The 27120-nt window shown below is 41.2% G+C and overlaps 2 protein-coding genes across 3 annotated transcripts in view; one reads left to right on the top strand and one right to left on the bottom strand.

Annotated features, from left to right (window-relative positions):
• The window catches only part of LOC136764341 (protein O-GlcNAcase), a 33711-nt gene extending 15652 nt beyond the window's left edge, over nucleotides 1-18059 (top strand). For both annotated transcript variants that reach the window (XM_066718314.1, XM_066718313.1), the window contains exons 12-17: nucleotides 81-166; nucleotides 1120-1224; nucleotides 1511-1602; nucleotides 13791-13983; nucleotides 14640-14799; nucleotides 14918-18059. In XM_066718314.1, coding sequence (XP_066574411.1) covers nucleotides 81-166; nucleotides 1120-1224; nucleotides 1511-1602; nucleotides 13791-13983; nucleotides 14640-14799; nucleotides 14918-15054 — 773 coding nt within the window. In that variant the 3' untranslated portion in view covers nucleotides 15055-18059. The remainder of the gene's footprint in view (nucleotides 1-80; nucleotides 167-1119; nucleotides 1225-1510; nucleotides 1603-13790; nucleotides 13984-14639; nucleotides 14800-14917) is intronic.
• Nucleotides 18060-18927: 868 nt separating this feature from the next.
• LOC136764342 (N-acetyllactosaminide beta-1,3-N-acetylglucosaminyltransferase 3) lies at nucleotides 18928-24810 on the bottom strand. Its single transcript, XM_066718315.1, has 2 exons — nucleotides 24592-24810; nucleotides 18928-21501 (listed from the first exon to the last, which is right to left on the bottom strand). Coding segments are annotated over exons 1-2 (1011 nt in total). The 5' UTR covers nucleotides 24593-24810; the 3' UTR covers nucleotides 18928-20491.
• Nucleotides 24811-27120: the final 2310 nt, after the last annotated feature.

Here is a 27120-nt window from a genome sequence, read left to right as displayed (position 1 = left end):
TCCTTTCACTGGATGCGGATTTTAGTGTTGAATGATTGACCTACCCGATTCCTTGTCTGACTAAATTATGTCCCTTACAGGGTGCCGTACCAACACCTCCGTGGACCTGCTGGGTGTGGAGTCGGAGCCCTGGGTGTTTAAAGGAGGGCTGTCTGGGGAGTTCCAGGTACCAGATGCAATCACAGAGGAAACACTTTTATAATCACATCAATCTGTTATTTCAAGAAGCTGGTGTTGTTGATAAAACTGACTCCAATAATCTGTAGTTGGCTGGTTGGACTTAAGACAAATCTTTGACTTGCCAGATGCAGATCGCGCTGTGGGTCGGAGCGTGGGCAAGACAGTGTATGTTGTAACTGTGGTATAAGTATTTGCACTCTTTATTCATATTTTGTTATGACTGCCAGGAGATGGCACTGCACCCTTCTTACAATGCCGGAGGATAGTCTTTTAATTTAATGAAACGGGACATTTTAGCAAGTGTAAACTAAAATAAACAAATTGGAACAAGCCTGGTAAGAAAACCACCTTGAATTCTCCTTGTGTCAATGGGAAGACCTTAACCCCCATGTTACACACAATTTCTACATGATACATGTATGGGTGGATGTCTCATTACTCGTGATTGTATTACTATAAAGCAGAGCATCCAAACTATAGCATCACAGCAGTCTGTAACTGGTACTGGCCTGTAGTCAGTTATTAGCCAATTAACTATAACCAATTATATTAAAACTGTTAAGGCAGGGGCTAGAAGAGTCCAAGCCCAAACACAGCGCACTTTTAATTCCATGCAAATTGGGCTTTGTGGTCGCCCGGTCTTGTAATCTTGATTCTAGGGGTCATGAAGATAGTTGACATTGAAATCACAAATGTGGAGGAGTTGGAGGAAAAACTGGTGGATTCTGCCCATTTTCAGGTGTGCTCTTCAGATCTGTAATACTCTGTATTGTGTGTGTCACTTTCTGGAGATGGTATTCGTCATTGAGCTGAATTATTATATGCAGTACATAACATATGTTTATTAGCATGATAAAAAGATCCTACAGATGTAGGCAGGTGTGCCAAGGGTCAGCTTCATTTAAAAGGGGACTGTATGTCTTTCGGTCTGTATTTCAGATGCTGCTGCCCATAGGAACCAACAATGAACTATTCAGCCACCCCCCTCCTCTCTTTCCCAGTTCCCGACTCTATAATATTCGCCCATACCTGACCAAAGACAAGGTGAGCAGCACAACGGATGAAAAAAAAACCTGCTGACATCAGAATGTATTACCCTTCTACCTTACTATTCTCTATGCAAGCTCAATTATTGTATTCAAACACACCCACAATGATATTTATGAGAACTGGAGGGCAAACAAATAAAGAATGCACTGATGCAGAAATACAGATTTGCTCCATTGCAGAAGCTGGAAGATAGGAGAATGTGTGTCTGTCTGTATGCCTCTCTGTGTATATGTTGGTCCCCAGTTTTGACAGCCCCTCTCTCCCTGTGTGTTCTGGTCAGATGGAGTTGTACCGGATCTGTAGGCTGCTGTACCTGAAGACCCAGAGGGGCGCCGATGCCCCCCAGACACACCCAGACCTGATTGGAGACAGGCAAGTGAGGGCTGGCAGGGCTGCGTAGTGCTGCACAGTGCTGCGTTGCTTACTATTGTACTTTCCTTTGAGTATTGAATGATAGGCTATTTGTTTGGTTTATCACGTTCTAGAGCTCAAATTCGAATGATTGAGACTTAAGTGCCTGGCATCTTAATTTGTACTTCCATCAATTGTTTTTAGCAGGGGCGAAGCTACAGGTGGGCCCTTTTGTATATGAATTGTCATTGTGATATCTCAATTCCTCTGCCAAGCCGTTGGGAGGGTTATTAAAGCCTAGCTTGGGTCAGTAACTTAGGCAACTTCGAAATTATGAAATCTGATCGGTCGGTTTCTGCCAATTATCAACTGGCTTGTTAACTCTCCTGTATTCCATGTGGATACACCTACACGGATTTAATACTACTAATACTATAGTATTAATGCAGTTTTCTTTTAAGAATAGACAATTCAATGCAAGGTCACGTCGCCCTTCCCTCAATACAAACGTTGTTAAACAATACAAGCTTATTTTTTTGTTTTATCTCTGCTGAATTGCTTTTCAGCATCATGGTATTTTAATGCCACAATTAAATGTAATACTTATGTCTGTACTTCTCGGCCTGGAAGAGCCAAAGTTGCACTTCATAAGATCATTACTACTGATGAGATCCCTTTGAGTTTGCAGTTTACTGAGTGAGTCCAAAGACGTGATCCATCCAGATGCAAGAGGATGGTATTATAGACCCATCAAGATCAGCTTGTGCCGCACCGGTAGGCGAAACCTAATGGAACATGACGCTTCTGCATGAAGTTCCAAAAGCTGAACCATAAAACCAAATTTGATGCCTACCCAATGCCAAACATTAACGCAATTATTGAATCTTTAAAGGCGCTAGTATATTTAGTTCCCTTGATCTGAAGTCTGGTTTTTGGCAGGTGGCTATGGATCCTGCAAGCAAATAAATAACTGCCTTCTCAACTTCCTTTGGTCTCTTCCAGTTCGATGTGATGCCTTTTGGCTTAAACAAATGCCTCTGCCGTGTTCCAAAGGTTAATGGATTGTGCGTTAGGAGAGTTAAAGGGGAATGTTGCTTTGTCTATATTGAGGACATCATAATGTATTCTGAAAACAAAGAGAATCACTTAAAAGATTTGAAGGCGGTGTTTGGGAAATGCTCTCAGACAAATTTAACCTGAAAGTTCTTCAAATCAACATAGACCTTTTTGGGACATCAGGAATCGAAGCAAAGGATCGCAGCAGATCCAGAGAAACTCAAGGCAACCCAGTGCCAAACAAATGCTACAACGATTTCTTGGACATGCTAGATGGTACCATAAATTCTTCCATGGTTTCTCTGACACTGCAGCAGCCTTGAACAATTTGAAGAAGAAAGAAGTGATCCACTATACACAATACACAACTATTTCCCTGAAATCCGATTTGCATGCAATCCTAATCCAACTCACGATTTTGTCAAAATTTCATTGTGAAATCAGAAGAAATCCGATTTCAACCAATAGAGCTGAGCCCTATTTTCATAAAATTGCATGAAATTGCCCTGGACAAGTATCTAATCACAGAGCAAGAAGGAGTCACATGACAACATTTACGACATCACAGGGAACCTTGACCAGCAGATGGGAAGTTGGAGAGGAGATAAGAGGAGAGGCAGAGACGTGCCAGGTTTCCTGCTACTTACGGCTGGTGCCTCGTACACACAAAACTGTGGTAAATTGGCAAAAGCCATTCATTAAATATTAAATGAACATTAAATACATCTTTTCCTTTCAGTCTGGTATTTCTTACCTCCCATTTAGTTTTCATCAAATTATAGTCGTGTATCTTTTACATGGGGTTGCTCTTTTTCTCCGATCTTCTAGTGTTTTGATGTTTCTGTACTTATTTTAAATATTTGCCCAGCAATTACATGAAGAGTTATTCATCTGTATTTATAAATATTTTAGCCTTGTTAGTTCATGTCCTGCAACCTTTTTGTTAAGGTGACAAAAGCAAAATAATCTATCTCCAGTTTGGTTACAGTAACTAATAATACAAACCATACGTTTAATTACAATAACACATATATTTATAAATGTTTAAATAGACATTCCCCAGTCACAGGGTTGGTTGAAACATGATATAGGATTGGTCGTCACAGTTATATTTATTGCAATTTTAAAAAACAATAACATAACATATATGCTTAACACTATTTATTTTCTTGAACATCCATTCATTTTTGTATCCGCTTTATTATTTGACTGGGTGTGAGCCGCAGCTAAACCTAGCAGACAGTGGGCATAAGGCAGGAGTACACCCTGGACAGTACTGTGAGGCAGCAGTGTTAACCACCATGCCACACATTTATTGAGCATGTTAAATTAATAACATTTAAAACTAGTGGTCCAACCACACCAGAACATAAACAATGCCTTGTTGCAGGCAGGTGACACATTTTTTGCAATTGACTGTACATTTCACGTTTTCAAAAGTAACACTATCCCTTTATGCAAATAAAATACACTATTTAATTGGTCATCTTTAAACCTTTGTAATTGTTATGCCTACAGCTTAAATGGGAGGGTGATGTGCCCGCAAAACAAATACGGGTGCTGAGCTCCATATTATCTCTGTTACAGTTACTGACACAGTTACCAGCACAGGCTGGTTTCCTTGTTAACAGTGTTGGGTGGTGTTTTAAGAAGCTTGTGAACCAATATGAGTTTGTTTGCTCCTTATCTGTCTATGACCGTCAGGTTGTTGCCACAGCTAACTGGAAGGCAAGTTTCTCTACTTATTTTGGAGAAATGCCAAAATAAATATCGGACATCTTGGATAAGTATTCCACTAGCTGCCTCTCCATCTCAAAAGGAAAGATCTGTCTGTTCTTAATGTATTAAAATTGTGCTCACTTCTGAACTTTCAATTGAAATTACAATGTGGTTGAAGAAGGCACACATTTTGATTGTATCGGGGCCCTCTAGTGTGCTAGATATGAGCTGTGTGACAAACTACCCATGTGACAACCAGCCTCAATTTACCGCCTAGGTAAATGTTGAAATGTGTATTTACCATGGGCTGGATTAAATATTCATAATTGCATTGCATAATAATGTAGCTGAGCTGCAGTGCTCTCACATTTAGTAGAAAAAATAGGTACCAATAATATCCTTTAATCTTTCCGTTTAGTATAATTTTAGTATAAGTTATCTTGACGTTTTATAGGTTGATTTTCCACCGTGCTACCAGTCATGAATGAAAAGAGCTCTCTCCCCAACCAAGCGTTTTCAAAACAACTGTCACTTGAAGAAGACCGATTGTGAATTCTTTCACAGCCTTTGTTTTACTTGTGAATCGTAGATAAGGTAATAAGTACTCTGTTAGACATTATCTTAGTTGATTTGTGGAATACACACACACACACACACACACAAAAAGAAAGAACGAGCTTTAAATGACCGGTATATATGTGTGTGTGTGTGTATATATAATCAGCTCTCATGTCAAGCTCTTTCTATATGTTCCTCAGTGACTATGATTCCATGCATATACCTTCTTTCAGATACAGTGTGATAGTTGCCAGAAATTGCTACACACCTCTAGCATCCAAATGATGAATTTGAAAAGGCAAAGCCTAAGTTTGAATAACTGTGACCTTAATTGCCTACCGTCTGTAAGCTGTTAGTGTCTTAACGACCGTTCCACAGGTGCATGTTCATTCATTGTTTATGGTTCATTGAACAAGCATGAAAAACGTTGTGTAAACCCTTTACAATAAAGATCTTTAAAGTTATTTGGATTTTTATTAAATTATCTTTAAAATACAGTGTCCTGAAAAAGGGACATTTCTTTTTTTGCTGAGTTTATATACATACTATTCACAGGTGTGACACATTCTGAAACAATTCACAAGTGGTCTTCACATAAAGTTATTTGTAACTGTCGGAGCTCCAGATGCATGTCAGCATCAGTGATACACTGTTGCTAGAGGTGTTTAGGGATATCAAGCAATTTCAGACATGTCACAAATCATGGGGCTGAATGGGGGAAGGGGTGCAGATGGTGTTTTTTTCCGGTGTCAGAGCTGGTACGGGGGTTGCTGACAGTGTTTTGCGAAGTTGAGTGAAAATACAAGGGGAGGCTGACGGTGCTTTGTTGGACTATTTGACCTCGCCGTTACTTCATATGCCTATTATTTTTGGGGGGGCTGAGAGAAAATACAGGGGGGCTAAAGCCACTCTAAATAGGCTCTAGAAATAGTATTCACAGGTAGAACAGAGACTGTGAAACAATTCACAATTAGTCTTCTGAACATTAAAGTTGGTTGGGGAGATGCAACAATGTTACGCATGTCAGGCTTAGTGTGTGCGTGTACTGTTTTTCACAAATTATTCACAGGTGAAATATAGACTGCAACAATTCACAATTGCTCTTTTGCAAATAAACGTATATTTTAACCCTGTATCTGCTGTGGTTAGGGAGATGCATATATTTTTTTCAATTATTCTGGGAGTTTGTATTGTATTCTAATCGTGTCATATAATTGATTCATTTCCATTGTTTAATGTCATTGTAGTGAAGTAAAATGGTAAAGAACATTATTTTAATTGATTTTACAACCAGTGCGATAGAGCTCATCTGATCTGCATCGCAAGAGCTAACACCTTATTGAGACACTTTGTTGTTTTTTCCTTTAATTTGTCCCTCGTCTGTATATTCAAGTACAAGTGCTCAAATTACATTAATACAAACAAAACACAACAACGATGAATCATGGTAAAATACATATATTTATTAGAAGCAAAACACAGATTTGGACATGACATTATGTAATCTAGAAACAAGAAAGTACATGTTCAATATAAAACCCCAGTAATCTCGTTCCTAATCTCCCTTTGCATCACAAACGATTTCATGTGATTTCACCTGATGATTGGTAAAATGTAATCGAATTTCATGCAATCCGACAAAATCAAATGCATTTCAAGGAAATGTCATAAGTATTGCAGCTTTCAGAGTGTACACAGATGCCAGTGAGGTGGTGGTGGGTGCTGTATTGGCCCAGAGTACCGAAGGCATTGAGCAAGCAATTGCTTATGCCTCCTGAATCCTCACTGGAGCAGAGAGACATTATACAGTCTCTGAGAAGGAGTGTCTGCGGGTGGTTTGGGCTGTGGAGAAATGGCATCACTTTCTCGAGGGAATGTCATTCGAGGTTGTGACAGGGCCTTTAACACCCCTAAAACCACATCACGTTAGACAAGATGGACCTTAAGACACCAACAGTTTAATTTTGCCATCCTGCATCACCAAGGGAGCCTCATTGTCATTCCAGATGTATTGTCTAGTGTATCAACATCATCTTTCATAGGAAACAACAAAAGTGTTACTTCTGTAATCCCAGTATTTCTCGAACAAATTGCAGAGGCACAGAAAAGAGACAAGAAAATACAAGACATGGTTGCGTGTTTGCCTGCAGCTACAGTGAACAACCTGGTTGCATAGTTTTTGTGCAGGAACAAGGTATTTTATATCATGAAATGCCCATTACTAATGGTTATAAACTGCAACTTGTGGTTCCTACTGAGTTAATTTTATAGGTTTCTAAAGTTGGTCCCCTTGGCGGACATGTGGGACGCTTTAAAACACTACTTAGAATGTTAGACGTTGTGTGTCCAGACAGAAGAAGGCATGTCAAAGACTGTTCAACATGTCAACAGTACTAACCTTCCAATAGTAAGCCAGCTGGTCTATTACAGTCAACTCAAGTGACAGACCCTGGGCAGATGCTAGGGGTAGATCTGATGGGTCCATTTCCCCGTAGTGAAAATGGAAATGCAGTTCTCCTGGTAGTAGTGGACTACTACAGTGGGGGAAAAAAGTATTTGATCCCCTGCTGATTTTGTATGTTTGCCCACTGACAAAGAAATGATCAGTCTATAATTTTAATGGTAGGTGTATTTTAACAGTGAGAGACAGAATAACAACAAAAAAATCCAGAAAAACGCATTTCAAAAAAGTTATAAATTGATTTGCATGTTAATGAGGGAAATAAGTATTTGATCCCCTATCAATCAGCAAGATTTCTGGCTCCCAGGTGTCTTTTATACAGGTAACGAGCTGAGATTAGGAGCACTCTCTTAAAGGGACTGCTCCTAATCTCAGCTCATTACCTGTATAAAAGACACCTGTCCACAGAAGCAATCAATCAATCAGATTCCAAACTCTCCACCATGGCCAAGACCAAAGAGCTGTCCAAGGATGTCAGGGACAAGATTGTAGACCCACACAAGGCTGGAATGGGCTACAAGACCATCGCCAAGCAGCTTGGTGAGAAGGTGACAACAGTTGGTGCGATTATTCGCAGATGGAAGAAACACAAAATAACTGTCAGTCTCCCTCGGTCTGGGGCTCCATGCAAGATCTCACCTCGTGGAGTTTCAATGATCATGAGAACGGTGAGGAATCAGCCCAGAACTACACGGGAGGATCTTGTTAATGATCTCAAGGCAGCTGGGACCATAGTCACCAAGAAAACAATTGGTAACACACTACGCCGTGAAGGACTGAAATCCTGCAGCGCCCGCAAGGTCCCCCTGCTCAAGAAAGCACATGTACAGGCCCGTCTGAAGTTTGCCAATGAACATCTGAATGATTCAGAGGAGAACTGGGTGAAAGTGTTGTGGTCAGATGAGACCAAAATCGAGCTCTTTGGCATCAACTCAACTCGCCATGTTTGGAGGAGGAGGAATGACCCCAAGAACACCATCCCCACCGTCAAACATGGAGGTGGAAACATTATGCTTTGGGGGTGTTTTTCTGCTAAGGGGACAGGACAACTGCACCGCATCAAAGGGACGATGGACGGGGCCATGTACCGTCAAATCTTGGGTGAGAACCTCCTTCCCTCAGCCAGGGCATTGAAAATGGGTCGTGGATGGGTATTCCAGCATGACAATGACCCAAAACACACAGCCAAGGCAACAAAGGAGTGGCTCAAGAAGAAGCACATTATGTTCCTGGAGTGGCCTAGCCAGTCTCCAGACCTTAATCCCATAGAAAATCTGTGGAGGGAGCTGAAGGTTCGAGTTGCCAAACGTCAGCCTTGAAACCTTAATGACTTGGAGAGGATCTGCAAAGAGGAGTGGGACAAAATCCCTCCTGAGATGTGTGCAAACCTGGTGGCCAACTACAAGAAATGTCTGACCTCTGTGATTGCCAACAAGGGTTTTGCCACCAAGTACTAAGTCGAAGGGGTCAAATACTTATTTCCCTCATTAACATGCAAATCAATGTATAACTTTTTTGAAATGCATTTTTCTGGATTTTGTTGTCGTTATTCTGTCTCTCACTGTTAAAATACACCTACCATTAAAATTATAGACTGATCATTTATTTGTCAGTGGGCAAACGTACAAAATCAGCAGGGGATCAAATACTTTTTTCCCTCACTGTATGTCAAATGGATTTAACTGTTTCCTTTGCGTGACGCCAAAACTAATTGTGTGGTTAATATCTTCATTAAAGATGTCTTTACCAGATGGGGAATGCCAGAAAGTAAATTGGTGCGTCAATTTTGCTATTTATATGAAGTGGCAACATCTCTGTTAAACGAATATACAACAGAGCATTGCCAGTGTTCGACTTTAGATTTACAATAAATAAATAAATTAAGCAAACGGGATCTCAGATCAGACTGTGCAGTGGGTGAGATCAAGCCTGTTTTTCTTTTTTTTTTCTGGGAATCAACTGCATAATTGTGCCAATCACTGAACTTTTCTGGACATGTCAGGACTAGACGTTACTAACGTGAAGAGCAAGAATTCTTGCTTGTGAATGGAATTGCCCATAAGGCTTGAAAGATGTTAAATGTGTCAGTGTAAACAGTGTAAATTAGGATTACAATGTTCCCTTAAATTGTAGGTCAGGCCAGTTTTACAGGTTATTTTCGCATCTTCTGCTGTGCAATGATGGGCCCCTTGTTGCTTCTTATTGCTGTATGGAATGCAAAGCTACTGACATTTCTGGGCAATGTTTTATACAGTGTGAGTGTATTTTTGCTATTGCTCTGTGAACTTGCTAATGTTTTGTGTTATTTTTCTTCCTTCACTTGTCATATTACATCTTTTTACATGTCCGCTCTACAAATCAGCATGCGTGATGATTGACCAACGGCATAAGCAGCCGCTTCGTGTTATTGAATTTATATGAGATACTAGTCATTGAGCTGCCTAAAGAGAAGTTATTCCTCTCGGATAAGTAATGACCCGTTTTCATCCATATTTCATTATACATCGCACTCTGTCCTGGTCTTTTCCAGTGATGGCTGGCATTGCCACTGGTGCAAGCTCTGTTGCTGTGCAGTATTATAAATGTATAAGGGCAGTAATAGTAGGCTGCATACAGGTAGTGTCTTGCAATGGTCGTGTAAAGATTGATTTATGTTGCACAATTTCCACTAGTTACTTGCAACCCAGAACATGATGAAGTAACCAATCTACTGGTCATTTTGCTGTGCAAGAAGCTTTGGTCAAATTGTACATTCCATTGCTGTAAAAGCCTTTCAGGAAGTATGGCAATCAGGTTACATATAGTGTAGTGAGTTGACTGTCCTGGTCAAGGATGTGGGGACCTCACTCTTAAGTTTGACTTCAGAAGCAGAAGAAAAGAGTGCTGAAAAACTGTCAATACATTACAAGCTTCCTCAATGCCTTGAACTTTTCAAGTGACATGATCAGACATGATCAGTGTTCGAACAGATATCCAGTGCAAGATGGAAACATTTTTCATTCCCAATTGAAAGTGTTACTAGAACAATGCCTAAACTCACAGTGATATGCATCTGTGTTGTTATAGTGTGTATCTACTTTCCAACCGCAGAGGAGATTAACCGCAGGGGAGATTGTTATTGCAAATTAGCAGTGAATTGATTCCAGTGTATTCCAACTATTATATCACTTGATCACGCCACTTGCCTACACTATTTTAACAAAGGGCATTTAAAATAAACTCTGTCCCAACACTCCAACCTGAGATGACTTGCTACCTACAAAAAACATTTTTTTTTTTGTATCACCATAATCGTTGCTTGTAGATATATTATTGCCTATCAAGTTTTATCCACACTGAAATGAAAGCATTCACTTCTGTGAAGTTTTTATGTTAGTTCTTGATTGGAATGCCTTGTATCTGAGGGCTTCCTCGATTATTGCCTGGTTTCACAGCCCTGGGAACAGCCCAAGCTTTGTAACCATAGTAATTAGTTGAACTTCACCCAGATTACCTTTTCGAAAGCTCAAACACTCAGTTGATTGTTGTTTGGAACACCCGATACTGATTTGTGCAATCCAGTTTAACTCTCTATTGCACACATTTATGGGACCACGATGAAAAACAATGTTTTCTTTTATTTATTAATGTTTCAATTTAAATGGGAGTTTTATTTTTGCAAGATTACACAATTGTCATAATTGTCACTCCTCTGAACACTTTTGAATCAAACTACTATCCATTAAAACCCATCGTACAATATTCACTTTTATTTGGCCTCGGGGCCTCCATGGCACCCAGACACACACAACTGACACCCAAAAAAAAAACAAGTGGCAGCTTGCCATTGGTTTATTACACGGTTATCGTGGATAACTAGCCTACGGCTACAGAATTGTATTTTTGTATTATGCTGTCTGAACACGATTGTTATCCTTCTGTTACAGTATGCAGTTAAAGATTAACCTGAATCATCAACATAGATTAGCAATGGTGTAGTGTTGGATTCCATGTCTTTGTTTTAAAGTAACCTGTACATCTTGTCCTGTCTCACCTTGTTTTTAAACACACACCCTAGTGTGTGTGTGTGTGTGAGAGAGAGATTATGTTAATCTCGCACAGCAAGCCACAGAGGCCCTTGAACAAAACAAAAACACCCCGACCTTAAACTACTGATGTAAACTTCTTCGCTGTGCAGCGTTGTGGGTTACATTTGTAAATTCTCCTTCACATAGAAATGCTCGTACTGAAGCATGTCAGTTAGGGCATATATTATGGAAAGAAACAATTATCTAATGCATGCATTTATGCCAGTAAGCTATTGTCACACTTTGACATCATGTCAACAAAATCGCTGGCCCTGAAGTGAACACTAATAAAGAGGATTTGACTGCTTTTTGCTTTTAATATGTATTAATGTCACAGATAGACCACAGTCATGATTAAAATCTCAACTCAACAAGGTAAGTTTGTAAAACTAAGCTGCTGTAAGGCCTAATCTCCCTCAATATTTAATTTGACTTCATGTCCATTTCATTGCTCTGTATGTCTGCCATGGGTCTGCTTTGTAACTTGGCAAATCTAAGATGGTGTATAGGGTACTAGAAGGATTATTCATGGGAAAAACAGTTTTTTATTTCTTGGTTTTAATGAATTCATATGCACACGTTGTGGACTCGGGGTACAAAAACACTTCACTCAGCGGAATAAACTGTATTAAAATAGCTCCTCTGTATTTAGAAACAGAAGCCTGGCCAAGTCTAAAGGGATGAGATTTGGTCAGTTGGCAAACTGTAGGTGCTTTTGCACTCTCAATGCAGTGCTGAGCTAAAGTCCACAAACCTGTCTGTTTTCCGTTACAAAGTTATGCCTATGCAGAGTATGCTTGTGACTTATGCAACCCTGGGATTCATGCAAGTTACTGAGCTGAATCTAGAAACCCGAGGAGACAACAGTAAAGAGTCAGAGATCTTACTAAGAAAACTACATAACCTCCATGGTTTACATTCCAACGCCAGATGTGCGTCGGTCTGGGTTGTTTTAGCCCAAAAAGCTGAATTTCGTGCATGAGCTGTACCTAAGAGGAATTAACTTAAAGTATACATTGTGTTTTATCTGTCCTTACATTAGTCACTGACTCTCTCTTCAGAGATGTGGCTGAATATTGAAAATTGTGTCTGGTGACGTCTGATATCTCAACTCCAATGGATGGTTTCTGTGCCTAATATACCCCTTTTCCACTGGCATATCCGACCTGAGCCGGAACCAGGCCATGATTTTTTGTCCTGCTCCTTACCTAGTGCTGGCCCAGGGCCAAGCGGGGGGGAGGAGTTAATTGAACTAGTCACACGTAGTGTCGGTCTACCCGATTTACTAGGTTTAAGTACATTACAAATACTTCAAACATTAATAAAATACATAACAAATTCTTAACAAACTACTACTGCTAATCGTAGGATTGACCGACACAAAGAGTTTAAATTAAATAATTTGTTACATATCGTTTTGAGTGATTCCCTTCTTCATCTATAACGTCCAATAACTTTATCTTGTTCTCTCATCTCTCTATTATCGTAAAAGCTGATAACGTTTTATTTACAAATGGAACCATGGTAATAAGGATTATTCCAAACATTTGCATGTTGCGACACAGCTTTTGAAACAGGCAAGATTAGAACATTTATAGCCTTTCAAGCTTCCCCCTAAGGTAGTTACAAATGTAGATTTCATAAGTTGTAAATTATTAGGTCCTCTCTGTCTCCGAGGAGCTTGCCTCGCCTCTTTTCGTAGTCAGTGTCTTTGGTTATACAAGTTTTAAATTTGATTTTTCAAACAAAATTATTGGTACAACTAATAATACAGGTCAAGTCTACCTACGAGGGAAAGATCAGAATATTTAGTTGTAAGCTACTGAAATGCTTTTTATATCACTTTATACATCAAGTAGTAGTTGGGTTTTCTCTTCCCTTTAGTGGTTGGTTCAGGTTCGGGCCGGATGTGCCAGTGGAAAAGTGGCATGAGTTATATGTGTGTTTCTCAGTGAACATTCCCTTTGACAAATGTGAGTGCTGTACAGCTATATTTTTAAGCACAAGGTTTCAGAATTATTTGTTTTCTACAATAGTACATTCAATTGCAGTGGCTGCCTTTCTCTAGATACCCCTCATGTTCGGTCTTTCAGGGAATAAATTAATAGTGATGTCTTAGTAACTGTATGATACTAGTGATATTTAATCTCTCTAGCATGACACAGATATGTACTGGCCATTTTGGATGTTACACTTGGATGTTACCCTTCAACCCGTGAGCACTAAAGCACGTCACTACCTGCAGATACACACAAAATGTTGGAGAATTAAACTACAGAAGTGGTGACATTTTGAGTGGCATCAGTGTGATCCTGTGTCTGTCTTACTCCCACACCCCATCTGTGCAGGTGGCTGGGGGCATCTCTGGCAGTGTGCCCGGAGTACAGCTTCGTGCTTGAGGACGAGCACGGACTATGCGGTTGTGCCCTGGGGGTCCTTGACGTCAGAGCCTTTCACAAGAGGTGTGAGGCCACCTGGCTGCCCAGCATGAGGGAGAAATACCCACGCCCCCCCGGCAACGTCAGTCACTCTGCTGCACAGGTGAGATGCACCGAACTGCACCCAGTGCTTCATATGTTCACAGCAGGAGTTACCTGAGACATCACAGCAAACGAAGCACAAATGTCAGAATATAAGTGCTGTTACACCAAAAAGAGATTCAGACACCATGCTGGTTGAAAAGAAGCCCTTTTACCAGGGTGAGCTGGCTAGGTAGTAAAAACACAGTATTCATTTCACTGCTAAAAAATGTTTTTATAGGTTTATTTGTTGCTTGCTAGCTTGATTGATTGATGAGCTGAGAGCCTGACGTCCCTACCCAGGACGACTTACAAAATATACCTGTTTTGCAAAACCTATTACAAAAATTAAAAATGAATGCAATAGTCACAACTAAAGAAAACTGAAACTGTGATCAAGGACAACACAGAGTGCAAGATTCTGTTCAAGGCTACTTCCTGTGAAAGCAGAAGTGTTATATCAGTACAAAGTGCAAGAACAAGTGTGTTTCAAAAGAGTTGCAATAGGAGGGAGCATCGAGGCTGAGAGTAGATTAGTTCCTGTGGGGAGTGGGGCTGCTTCTGAGCCATTTTAGATGCAGTCTAAATAGTTGTTTAGAGTGGACGCCTGGGGGGTGTTGTGGTAGGGCTCATTATTTCACAGTAAAGTGCTGTGAGTGGGTGTGCTGCTGTATGCAGGAGGCGGTGAGGTACTTCCACTCAGAGCGCATAGACTACCCTGACTCCCTGCTCTACCACTTCCCCTCCATGCTGCGGCTGGATGCGCTGCCTGAGGTCATGGACATGAGCGTCACGCGCAGCCTGGTGATGTCCCTGCTGTCCGCATTGAAGGCCAACGGTAAGCCCTCTCATCCAGTCCACACAGAAATATTCAGTAGGTCCATCTCTCACTGTGTGTGTGTGTGTGTGTCTGCTCGTACCCGGCCCCTCACTCGCGACGTGTCCATGTGTCTCAGGCTCACAGGGCGTGTTCTGCGAGGTGCTGCCCACCGATCGCCCGCGTCTGGAGTTCTTCACCAAGCTGGGCTTCCTGGAGATCTTCCGCAACGAGGCCGTGGCGCGAGAGGAGGTGGTGCTGGGGCGCCTACTGTAGCGCCCTCTATGGCTGGGGGTCGGGAGCGTTTGCAGAGGGTGCCCATGTAGTCATTTGTATCCTCAACCCCCGTGATCCCTCACTGCACAACTCCCATGCATCGGTACCCAATCCCAAACACCCCAAAAACTCACACCCATCCTCTATGACATATCTCCCCAGCAACAACCCCTTCCCCCAGCCTCCAGACTGCTACAGTGCTTTTCATTTCCTCCTCATAAATCCTTTGTTTGCCTTTTTATGATGTATTTATTTCTTATATTTATTTGAAATGTCTTGAAATGTTGAAATGTTTGTTTTGTTTGTTTACACTGCAGTAAGCGGTGCTAATAACTCCACGACTCAGAGACGGGCCATTGACACACAAAGGAAGGGGAAATGATACCTCATCCACAAACCGAAAGCAATGCATGCAAAAAGGCTGTGACATGTCGAATTCAGCACGTTACATGCATACTGAGGGCCATATATGGCTCCAAGAGGTTCACAGTCAGTCTGGAGTGGGCTGGACAAGAGAGAACAAGAGATCACGTCAACAGTACATTTTGCACCACAAACTCCACACATACGTTATATGTTATAAGGCCCTGCACTCTGGTGACCACAACACACTTTTTCAAATTTTGTTGTGGGTTTCTTGCTGAACGGTGTTCTTCTCTTTCTGTAATTACTCTCAACAGGGGTAATGCAGGGTTGTCATACTCCAGTCCTGGGGGGCCGCAGTGTCTGCTGGTTTTTGTTCCAGCCCAGTTCTCAGCTCCTTAATTGGTCTAATTAAACAATTAAATTGATGAATTGAACCCTTCTCTCCAGACTCTGAAATGTTCTGTGGGTTCAATGTTTTGAGTCAGACGCATTGTATCGGCTATAAAAAATAAAATAGTGTTATATAAGCCTGCCTGAGTAAATAATGACACTACTTAAGTAATTGGGAGCTCCTGTTGGAACAAAAACCAGCAGACACTGCGGCCCCCCAGGACTGGAGTCTGACACCCCTGGTCTAAAGGCACTGAGATGTTTGCCTTTCGCACACGTTGTTTTCAAGGGGGAGGATTGACTAAAACCGCTCTTTGTTACATGCATTGTTCTATTTCACTCATTGTTCATCATCGTGTGAACTGGTTGGCTAGGATATCACTGGTCAAATGGCCAGGGTTTCACTTGTGCATTAGACTGGGACTTGAACACACACACACACACACACACACACACACACACACACACACACACACACACACACACACACACACACACACACACACACACAAACAAACAAACAAACAAACAAACAAACAAACAAACAAACAAACAAACAGAGCCACAAGCCCCACCGCCACAGAAGCATACAGACAATCAGACGCACAGGACACAAGCAGGGTACGATGTGGCCGAGACGAACGCACAAGATGAACACAAAGTAATGGCACAGTGTAACATTTAGGAACATGCATGCCCTCTTTTGTATTAGTCCACAGTTAGGGGTTTGGGTGCAGGCTGCTGTGTTTACCCTCCAGTGCCTGTCTGCATACAACGTGCCTTGTTGCCTTTCCTGATTGCTATACAGCTATAACTGCAAGCATACAAAGGGCAGTTATGAGAGTCCAGTAACACCCTTGGCTCATAACATGACAGAAAGCTCAATTCTTTGGAGAGAAATGGCCCAATTCTCCCATAATGTGACACTGCCAGACTGCTACTCTATTATGGATGGCCACTTGCATTTTTGTTTTTGCTGCAGTTGTGACTGTCCCGGAAGGGTCTGTCCCCAGCCCGGTGCTTATGTGTTGGCTTATGGCTCAGTCCTCCAGGGCTGTGTTGGTTCCTCCTTTGTAATGAAGTGAGATTTTAGAGAAGCTGTTAAAGGATTAGAAGAGGAAATTAAGTTACATTAGCGGTGCTTAATCTTTAAAGCAGGGGTCTCCAGCCCTACACGGTCTTCTGGTTCTATTCCAGCTAAGCTTTGCAGTGATTATTTTCATTAGTCTGGATTAATGGGATCTTCTGCCCGATTGAAGACACCTCTGAAACCAGGGCCAGGTTGGAGACCACTGCTCTAAGGCTTGGATATCTCATTTGAGAAAGGACTCTTAAGTATGCCACCTTGACACTACAATTCAAGTCCAATTCAAAGAAGTGGAGTACAGTGCCGAGATGAGCTTCCCCTGCAGTGATGGTAGTATTGGACGACTCAATTAATAATCTGCCAATCAACGTGACCGACGCGAACAACATTGATGGTGTTTTATTGCTGTTCAAGTTGAAATGTTGAGTGCGCTAATACCACGTCTACTTTGTGCTTCTTACGTTTACAAACCTCGGCTTCTCGGAAGGGGTGTGGTTTACATGCCAAGAACAGGTGGTCATGCCTGTAATACAGCAGGAGAAATGTTATTCACTGGAGGCCTATGGCTGTTGGTTAGGAACATGTTTTTGTTATAGATCTAGATTTACTGGGTCTTAGATCAGTGTTATTTAAAATATGTAGTGTGACTCATTTGGATGCATTAACAATAACCAGTTCTGTTTGCAACTTGCTTGTCTCAACTTTTCAAAATGAGGTTTAAAATACGAGGACTTTCAAAACCAAAAGTGATGACTAAAGTCATCACTCTTGTGGAATCTTTTTTTTTTTTTCCCAGTCCCCTTTGGGCTCTTTTGAGACTCAGTTGAGCACAACTCCAGTCCTAGAGTCTCTGTGAATCATCAGCACTCTATACACTTAAATTAATCCAACATGGAGTTGAACTGGGTTATTAACGTGGGTGGGAAAAAATTGTTGACACTGGCCCTCAGTGCTCCTCAACCCTGATTGAGCCCATTAACTGAACTCAATCTGGCTAATAAAAGTGAAAGGTGCGAATGTGCTCGTACCCAGAGTGCACCTTTCCAATGCCCTTATGATTAGGTGGCTGTTCTCAGGCTGACCTATGCATTTTTCTTTATCTGTCGTTTTATCAGTACATTTCAGTGGAAAAAATAAATATTTTGGTTTGGTTCCCATGTAAGTTGTCATTTTCTTGTGCTTTCCTCTTCCGACGGGTGCATGTCCTTTTCCAGTTTCTAATAATAAAGCACCCCTCACACTCATTTACAGTTAGAGAACTATAGACCTTCTTCAAATGCGGAAAACCAGAGTAAAATTTGCATTCCTTCTCCACTCCAGGCTTTGGTTGAATGAACACTGCTTTAGCCATGCTACTTTATTGACATTTTATGAACTTTATTAAAGTTTGCTATCAGACTATCAGATATCAGATAACTAAACAATTGTGTGAGCCCCACCTAGATCTCTATATATATTTAGGTTGTAGAAATAGGTAGATGATGTTTGTTTCAGGTACACGGATAAGGAAGGATAAATATAAAACCATGTTTAGAGATGCAGAAGTACTTGTTGGTGCAAGTACATTTATATTAAAGGCCTCCATAAAACACTATTGTGCAGAAATTTCACAGAGTTTTTCATGCATGTGATTTGCTTAGTTATATTTTTATTCAAATAAGTGACCCTACCCAAACAAAATGTGGTTTAGTTTGACTATTACTTACTGTTCAGAATTAAAGTAAGCCTGCACTTTTAAATGTCCATTTCAAATTAATCATTACTCACAATGCAGTGTGCGTGCTCAAGTGTGTAACTTCTTTTGTGTAATGCATTTGTGGTGCAGGTTTTGGAAGTTATTAATTTTGCTTGACAAAGTATCAGGACTCTTGTTTTTTGGACATCCAGGACTGACTTATGAAACCCCCTGCATAGCTTACGATCTTGGTGCTTTTTTTTTTATCTTTATAGCAATTGGAGCACATAGGTTCCTATAGTGATCTGGAGCAATGCGTCTGAAAACAAGTCTGACCAAACCTGCGGAGAGGGAATTGAGATGATTAGATAAGCAAAACCGGTTTATTCAGTGCCAGAGTCTTTAAAGAGATACAATTTCAAACCAGACATTAAAAAAAAAAAAGTCTCTCCCCTGTGAATGAAGGAGAGCAAGGAAGTATTGTGAAGGATAATTTCTACTTGAAAAGGGTTAGCATGACCTCACCAACACCACCCTTAGGACCTATATAGTCTCTTACAGTGCATTTAATACGTAGCATCTAACTGATGTACAATTGTAGGACAAGCATTCACATTAGTGGTTACAGGTTATCAATAACGTTTTGTTACTTATTTCAGTCCACTGGGCTACTCCATTACTTCAGTAAAAGAGACGCTTACATTTTATGTTCCTAGTTATAGCAGACAAGGTACAAGCAGACCATAAATCCCTAAAGCAAACTTGTACATGCAAGCCCCAGAGCAGCGACCAAAGGTTTAAATTGCCTGCATATCATTGATCATGTACTCCAGAGTACCTTTCTGGCAAAATACAATTAAAATAAATGGTTTTGATCACACTTCAATGAATAGTTACCCACCACATATTTGTGTGACAGAAATTCTTTATTGCTGGGCTTCATCATCTTACCAAAGGGCATTTAAAACAAATGTGTCAGGCATTACAAAGCGTGCATTTTCTGCATCACTTTCCATTTGCGAAGACAAATCAAGTAAAACCTGAATTCTAGAAACTGAGTAGCAACACCTCCATAGAAATGCAGAACCTGAGAAGCAAGCATGGCTGCATTGTGGAGAAACTCCCTTTGAAATAACTTTCTTTCCTTGCGATAAATGCAAATCTGCTAGACAATCAGACGTCCACTCGATTATCTCCAGGTTCATATTACATCAAATAAGGTAAAATACTTGTTTCCCTCTCTTGCAGATGTTAAAACTTAAAACGTCTTCCCCAAGTAGAATATTTAAACATTCATAGTTTTTAAATAAATATCTCCCTTAAAAGGTGTATGGGCCCCCTTTTTCCCCCCAAAACTTTAAATACAAATCACTAGGTAGCTTAAAATGTGAATTCATAAATTGGTAAATACACTGATCATATTTAAAGCTTCTTAGAGGCAGGCCAAAGGATATATACTAGACCAGTGGTATCCAACCCTGGTCCTGCTTTGCTGCTTTTCATTCCAGATTAGTTCTTCATTGAACCATTAAACAAACCAATCATTATTCTAGTTCACGCTGGTCAGGTTTTAGTGGTTTAACAGGTCACAGACAACTAGGGTGCAATGAAAACCAGCAGAGTGGTCCTCCAGGACCAAAGGTAAAAACAACTAGTTTGAACAGCATTTACTGTTCTGCTGTAAACAGATTATGGACTAGGCCAAATCAAATTGTACAAACTTATATCCTTTCGCACTCTTAAAGTGGCTTCTGCCAATAAATACAAAAAGTAACAAATTGATACCAGGAGTGAGCACTGCTGTTCTGGAACCGGTTTGTTTGTTGAGGTTGTTGCAGTCTTTTCTCAAGGTCTACATCTATTAAATCACAATACGACAACTATGTCCATTTCTACCAGGGGTTCGTGATCTAGAGGTCTCACCCTGAACTCTCTCCCATCAGCATCTTGGGATGCACGCTAGGGTGTGCATTGCAGCTCTGGCCCTGCTGCTTGAAGAAGCTCCACAGCAGATGCAGGTTATTGGCCGTCAATTTGTGGAGCACCATCAGCCCCCAGTAGGAGCAGGGGTGGAGGGAGGAAGAAAACTCAATGGACATGAAGCCCGGGTGGTTCTGGGCCACAATCTTGGCCTCCTTGGCACACATACCCACATAAGCATCATCAATGGGGAAGAGAGGGATGTTCTGGGATGCTCGATGCAGCAGCAGGATGGACTCTCTGGACAGCAGGTACCCACCCCCTCCCAAATAGGGCGGATAGGGCTTGCCGGAGTACATGGACAGAGGGATATAATACTTGTTCCACCAAATCCGCACAGGGTAGGTGTTAACAATGGCCTGACCTACGTACAGCCTCTCGCTGGGGCCAGCCTGCAGGGCGAGGAAGGCGAGCACTCGATCCGTATTCACAAAAACATCGTCGTCCCCTTTCAGGACATAGTGGACCCCTGCGGCACACTCCTCCTCGAACCAGCGCCAGAACAGCAGCTCCTTCAGAGTCACGTTGAAGAAGGAATCATGGAAGCCCCACTCCAGGATGTCCCCATACCGGGCAGTCTCCTCTGCCACCTGTGCCTCTGCCTGGTCCCTGCCCTGGCCAATGCTTTGCCCCAGTAGGAACACCCTGCGCACCACCCGCCCACCCCACAACCCCTGTCGTCCCCAGGTGTTGCGGATGGCTTCCCTCTGGTCAGCGTTGGCGGCCACAGACTTGATGGCCAGCAACAGGAAGATGGGGCCAGGCGTCTGGCAGCTGTGGGGTCTCTGCAGAATGTGGTACTGCCGCTGGTGCTGGAACTGCAGGAAGTTCTTGTGCAGCTCGGAGGAGTGGTCGATCATCATGAAGAAGACACCAGACAGGACGAAGGTGCAGATCAGGGTGAGCCTCTTCAACCACTGCTTGGTGAGAAATGCATGGCTCAACCTCACTGAAACACAAAAAGACCAAATTAGGGTAGGGGAGGGATTTGGAATATATGCCTAGTTAATCCACTTTAGAAGATAAAAATTAAGCCTGACTGAGTTGAGCACAGCTCAGAACAAGTGGTCAATGGTCAATTTATTTAAATCGTGACTCCTTAGATCTAGATATACATGCATACACACACCAATACAAGTAAATTTTTAGTTTTAACAATGTTAAACATGATGTAGAAACAGGTGGAGATCTTATGGAATAAGTGCAAAAATGGGATGGAGTACATTTGGGATAGACTGCATGCTATTTAAAATAAATCTACCCAATATGCTTGAAGTGTAAAACATTTGAGCAATGCATTCCATTCTACCAGTTTTGGACTCGGCTCACTAAACTCAAATCACTTCAGAACCTGTAAACACAGAAGCATTGAAAGATGCATGGAAGAGACAGGAAAACAAAATCGTTTCAAGAACATACAACCGTTGTGCGACATCAGTGAAGGGGTGAAAAACGTTAAAATGACAATGGGATAGACACCCTGCAAGAACAGACCAAAGATGGACAAAACCAGCTATTGAAAGGATTGCAAGAGATGAAAAAAGACCACCAGCACATAAAAGATGGTATCATTAAAAAGGCTTGCTGGCCTGAGGTGGAAAACAGACACTAAGTCGAAACACTATCTTGGGGTAGCCTTCACCTAGCAGTCGATCAATAAAGGCTGCAGTGATGGGCTACCCATACATGGATACATCTATATCATTCATTCAGTATTCTTGCCAAGGAATTTAGTGTCTAATAAGTAAACAGTTTCCCTAAATCTACAAAAGGGTCTGTGTCCTCCACATGCAGCAGCCATTGGTTTGAAGTTGCACTTGTATAACCACACGTTGCAGTTTGAGCGGAAGTTCTGTCTAAAGTTACAGAGATTTTGCATCCTGTGGTCTTGCTCTGGCTTTCATTTGTTTGGTGCTTTTAAAATTTAGATGCACAGAAGGAAAGGAACAAAGTTACTGTTGTAGTAGATTCATCATTAACATCTAAAAAAAATAGATGAATGCTTTCCCCAGACGTTATGTAAACCACAAACAAATCAGATCAGGCATCTCAAATGGTTTGTAGTCAATAGAGCCACCAGTCCAGGCAGTTTTTCTTTGCGTTGTAGCCATGGTTGTGTTTGGAGCGGTTCTTTCCAACTGAACCAGAATTGCGTTTGCTTTCACACTGCACGCTTAGTTTGATCCGGATCAACGAATCGTTGATTCACACGGACTCCACATGAACCGCACTTCAATCCGAATCAACCCATATACAGTGAGGGAAAAAAGTATTTGATCCCCTGCTGATTTTGTACGTTTGCCCACTGACAAAGAAATGATCAGTCTATAATTTTAATGGTAGGTGTATTTTAATAGTGAGAGACAGAATAACAACAAAAAAATCCAGAAAAACGCATTTCAAAAAAGTTATAAATTGATTTGCATGTTAAATGAGGGAAATTAGTATTTATCAATCAGCAAGATTTCTGGCTCCCAGGTGACTTTTATACAGGTAACGAGCTGAGATTAGGAGCACTCTCTTAAAGGGAGTGCTCCTAATCTCAGCTCGTTACCTGTATAAAAGACACCTGTCCACAGAAGCAATCAATCAATCAAATACCAAACTCTCCACCATGTCCAAGACCAAAGAGCTGTCCAAGGATGTCAGGGACAAGATTGTAGACCCACACAAGGCTGGAATGGGCTACAAGACCATCGCCAAGCAGCTTGGTGAGAAGGTGACAACAGTTGGTGCGATTATTCGCAAATGGAAGAAACACAAAATAACGGTCAGTCTCCCTCGGTCTGGGGCTCCATGCAAGATCTCACCTCGTGGAGTTTCAATGATCATGAGAACGGTGAGGAATCAGCCCAGAACTACACGGGAGGATCTTGTTAATGATCTCAAGGCAGATGGGTATTCCAGCATGACAATGACCCAAAACACACAGCCAAGGCAACAAAGGAGTGGCTCAAGAAGAAGCACATTAAGGTCCTGGAGTGGCCTAGCCAGTCTCCGGACCTTAATCCCATAGAAAATCTGTGGAGGGAGCTGAAGGTTCGAGTTGCCAAACGTCAGCCTCGAAACCTTAATGACTTGGAGAGGATCTGCAAAGAGGAGTGGGACAAAATCCCTCCTGAGATGTGTGCAAACCTGGTGGCCAACTACAAGAAACGTCTGACCTCTGTGATTGCCAACAAGGGTTTTGCCACCAAGTACTAAGTCGAAGGGGTCAAATACTTATTTCCCTCATTAACATGCAAATCAATTGATAACTTTTTTGAAATGCGTTTTTCTGGATTTTTTTTGTTGTTATTCTGTCTCTCACTGTTAAAATACAAAATCAGCAGGGGATCAAATACTTTCCCCCTCACTGTAGCCGTGACTGTAATGTTGACAGTCATTTCCTCGCCTGAGTTGATTCAATATTGTTCAACATCACAATCTCCCCAAATACATAAATGTGAACAGACACTGAATTGACAAGTTGTATTTTTAATTAAGTGTTTTCTGGGACGTTCATTTTAAACAGCAAAGGCACAAGAAACAGTGCACATGGTAAGTAGACTAATTTAGTCCTATTGCTATTATATTCAAGTATTTGAAGTTGCCCATTTATACTACTGATGGTCTATACATATTCAATATCTGTTAACATACAAAATGGAGATTGGTGCCCCCTTAAAGTAGACAAAGCAAAGTAGAAGCAACTGGTTTCATTCTACATTTTCTAGCAAAACTAGACTGGCTTAAGATTCCCCAACTTTTTAGTTGTGTTTTGTTTATTATTATTATTTCCAGTCAGCAGCCTCTAATTGCCAGTATTTCAGTGCTAATTAGTAGACCGGTGCATAATCTCATTCATCTAAACAAATCGAGAGGACGTAATTAAATTACAAAACAAATCTAAACTTTGAGTGTACCACACATTCAATTTGCATCTCATTCAAAATAACGAGATATGGTGTGCACCCAGAAATAAAGACAAAGAAATAGCTGATGTGTGAAGGGCTTCCATGCTGAACAGCCCTAGTCAAAGGGTTTAACGCAGACTCACTGATCGCAGCATCTGCCGGGCTGCGTCCTGTTTGCGCCTACAGCCTGCGGATTCCCAGGTCCCTCGCCGGCCAAGCAAGGTCGTTGGATTTGTTTCTACGCGATCCCGCTATACATGCACTCATGTACCCGGCGACCCTCTGCTTGCGCGCCTTATCTTAACCCTGCGCTGAACTTCAGTCTTTTAAAATGTAGTGCTACAGAAGATAAGGGAGATGACGTACTAATAGGGTGGGGCTAGCCCTGGAATTGTGACATCACTTCAACATCGAAGGCGGCCGGTCAAACTAGACACATGCACTGATGTTGCCAGATATGGTGCTACTTTGAGTGCATTGGTAATATCGGGAAATTGTGGTCACCGCGGCATCTTGTCTACACGATGGTTCGAAAAGGCACTAATTAGACCTACTCTCCCCCTCCAGCACTCAGAGAAGAGTGACTGGAGTCATCGGGTTACAGGACTCAATCTCTTTAGTTTCAGATGTGCAGTTGCAAAGGATGGAATAATCCAGGTATTTAAAACTATATAGGGGATGCCATTAAGACAACCCCTGGACTGCTTCCCACTCAAACAATGAGCTAGCGTATTATGTATGTATGTATGTATGTATGTATGTATGTATGTATTTCTTAGCAGGGGCCTTTATCCAGGGTGATTTACAAACTATAAGAGCAATACAAAAATGTAATAATACAGTACAGATTAAATCATAATACAATTACAGGTTCAAAATGTGCATAGGAACAATATACAGTTCATATAAAATACAAGCCCTACATCCTAGATTGTAATAGCTAACGTGCAGATAAGATGTGCAGTCCTAGTTAAGCGCTAAAGAAGGGGGCATAGGGGAAATCAGCAAACTGTGTGATGAAAACATTATATAAAGTGACAATTTATAGGAGAGCTGAGCCACACGGTGGATTAAACTAAACTATACATATATATATATATATATATATATATATATATATATATATATATATATATGGTGTGTACAAAAATGTATGTATGGCATAAAAATACATAGCTAAGGATAAATTACATTTCCCCCCGGGAGTGACTTCAGCCGCCAAATTCGTTGCAATGGGTATATAACTTGAGGACTAGTTAGTTCACTGCTTTCAGTTCATTGCAATTGAACCCCAGTGTTTCGTAAGGCCCCTCCCGGGGTATACAGTACTTATTTCCACACCCTTCCTTAGGCATATTGGGGAGAAGTTGAAACTCTGGGTACCCTCATTGAACAGCAGCATGAAACTCTGAGGGCGATCAGCTACTCAAAATGCAACCGTCACAAAAGTATGGATGGCCTCGATTTGCATTATCAGGAAGTGATTCCCAAACAAGCTCTGTTTACAGCTCTTCCGCTTTTCTTTATCTTGATAGAACTCAAAAAGCCTATTCATTTCCAGACTTTTTTTTTTTTGGTCACATCAAGACAAGAAAAATCAAAAGCACGTTGTTATTTTAACTGTTTCAGCAACCATTTTTAATATTTGCAGCAGGAGTGTAATTTAACTCTGAGGGAAAAGCCAAAGCCTTTAATCCTTTGAAAAGTAGTGCATTTACAAGCTAGGAAGGAAGGTGTCTTTCTGTCCTTCAATGTGGGAAGCTACAGGAAAGTTTGTGGTCATTTAAACAATTCAAAATCACATTCTGTAGGGTATTTGTGTGGTGTCCACAGAACTTCACATTCGCAGCATGTGCAGTGCAACGACACTGACAAGATGGAAATTCATTACTTTGCCTGCCTGGAAGCCTGCTCAGCATATACTTGGAGAAAGGAAACCCATGAGATTTAGCTTAATTACATTCTCAGTCCCCAAAGGGTTTTGTGCTGCTCTGCTTTCAAAAGTAACAGTTCAAAGCCCCTTGCTTGAAGCTTATTCCTGTGTGTGATTTGCTGCAGTTCTTTCCGGTTAATATATGTAGTATTGAATGCCTTTGATTACTTGCAAGCATCCAAAATGATTAAATATGATTCGATCATTAAAAATAAATCATTCCAGAAGCCATATTAAATGGTCCGTAAATGTAAATATATGCCTGTCATTTGAGGATATGAAAACATGCTCTTCCCATAAGTGCAGGAATTACATTTGCAGTAATTTGGACATGGTGGTAAGTATGCAATGGTATTTCATTTGTGTCTGTCTGGAAAATATAATATGTTCTGAAACAATGAGACTAATGTTACTTCCACAGCAACATTTTCTAAATTGTATGCAAAATCAAACATGGTTTCAATTACAATATATTAATGTGTATTTATCCACTAGAGGGCCACCTTCAGCTGTACAGCAGCATCACCAATTTCATGATAGTTATTTGCAGATGGTTTGTGTCTGCGAGTTGATCTGAAGACACTCCAGCCTTCCTGGAGGAGAGCTGTGGTTTTCCGAGGGCTTAATTCACTGAAAGTGTTAGAGCAGGGTGTGTGGACAAGAGAAGCAATCCTTCAGGCTTTATAGCTTACATGAAATGGTCAATTAATCAAGACATGGGAAACCTCTTAACTTGTGC

This window comes from Amia ocellicauda, chromosome 12 (genome assembly GCF_036373705.1).
Source record: "Amia ocellicauda isolate fAmiCal2 chromosome 12, fAmiCal2.hap1, whole genome shotgun sequence".
Lineage (NCBI taxonomy): Eukaryota > Metazoa > Chordata > Actinopteri > Amiiformes > Amiidae > Amia > Amia ocellicauda.
This window is presented reverse-complemented; position numbering and strand designations above follow the sequence as displayed.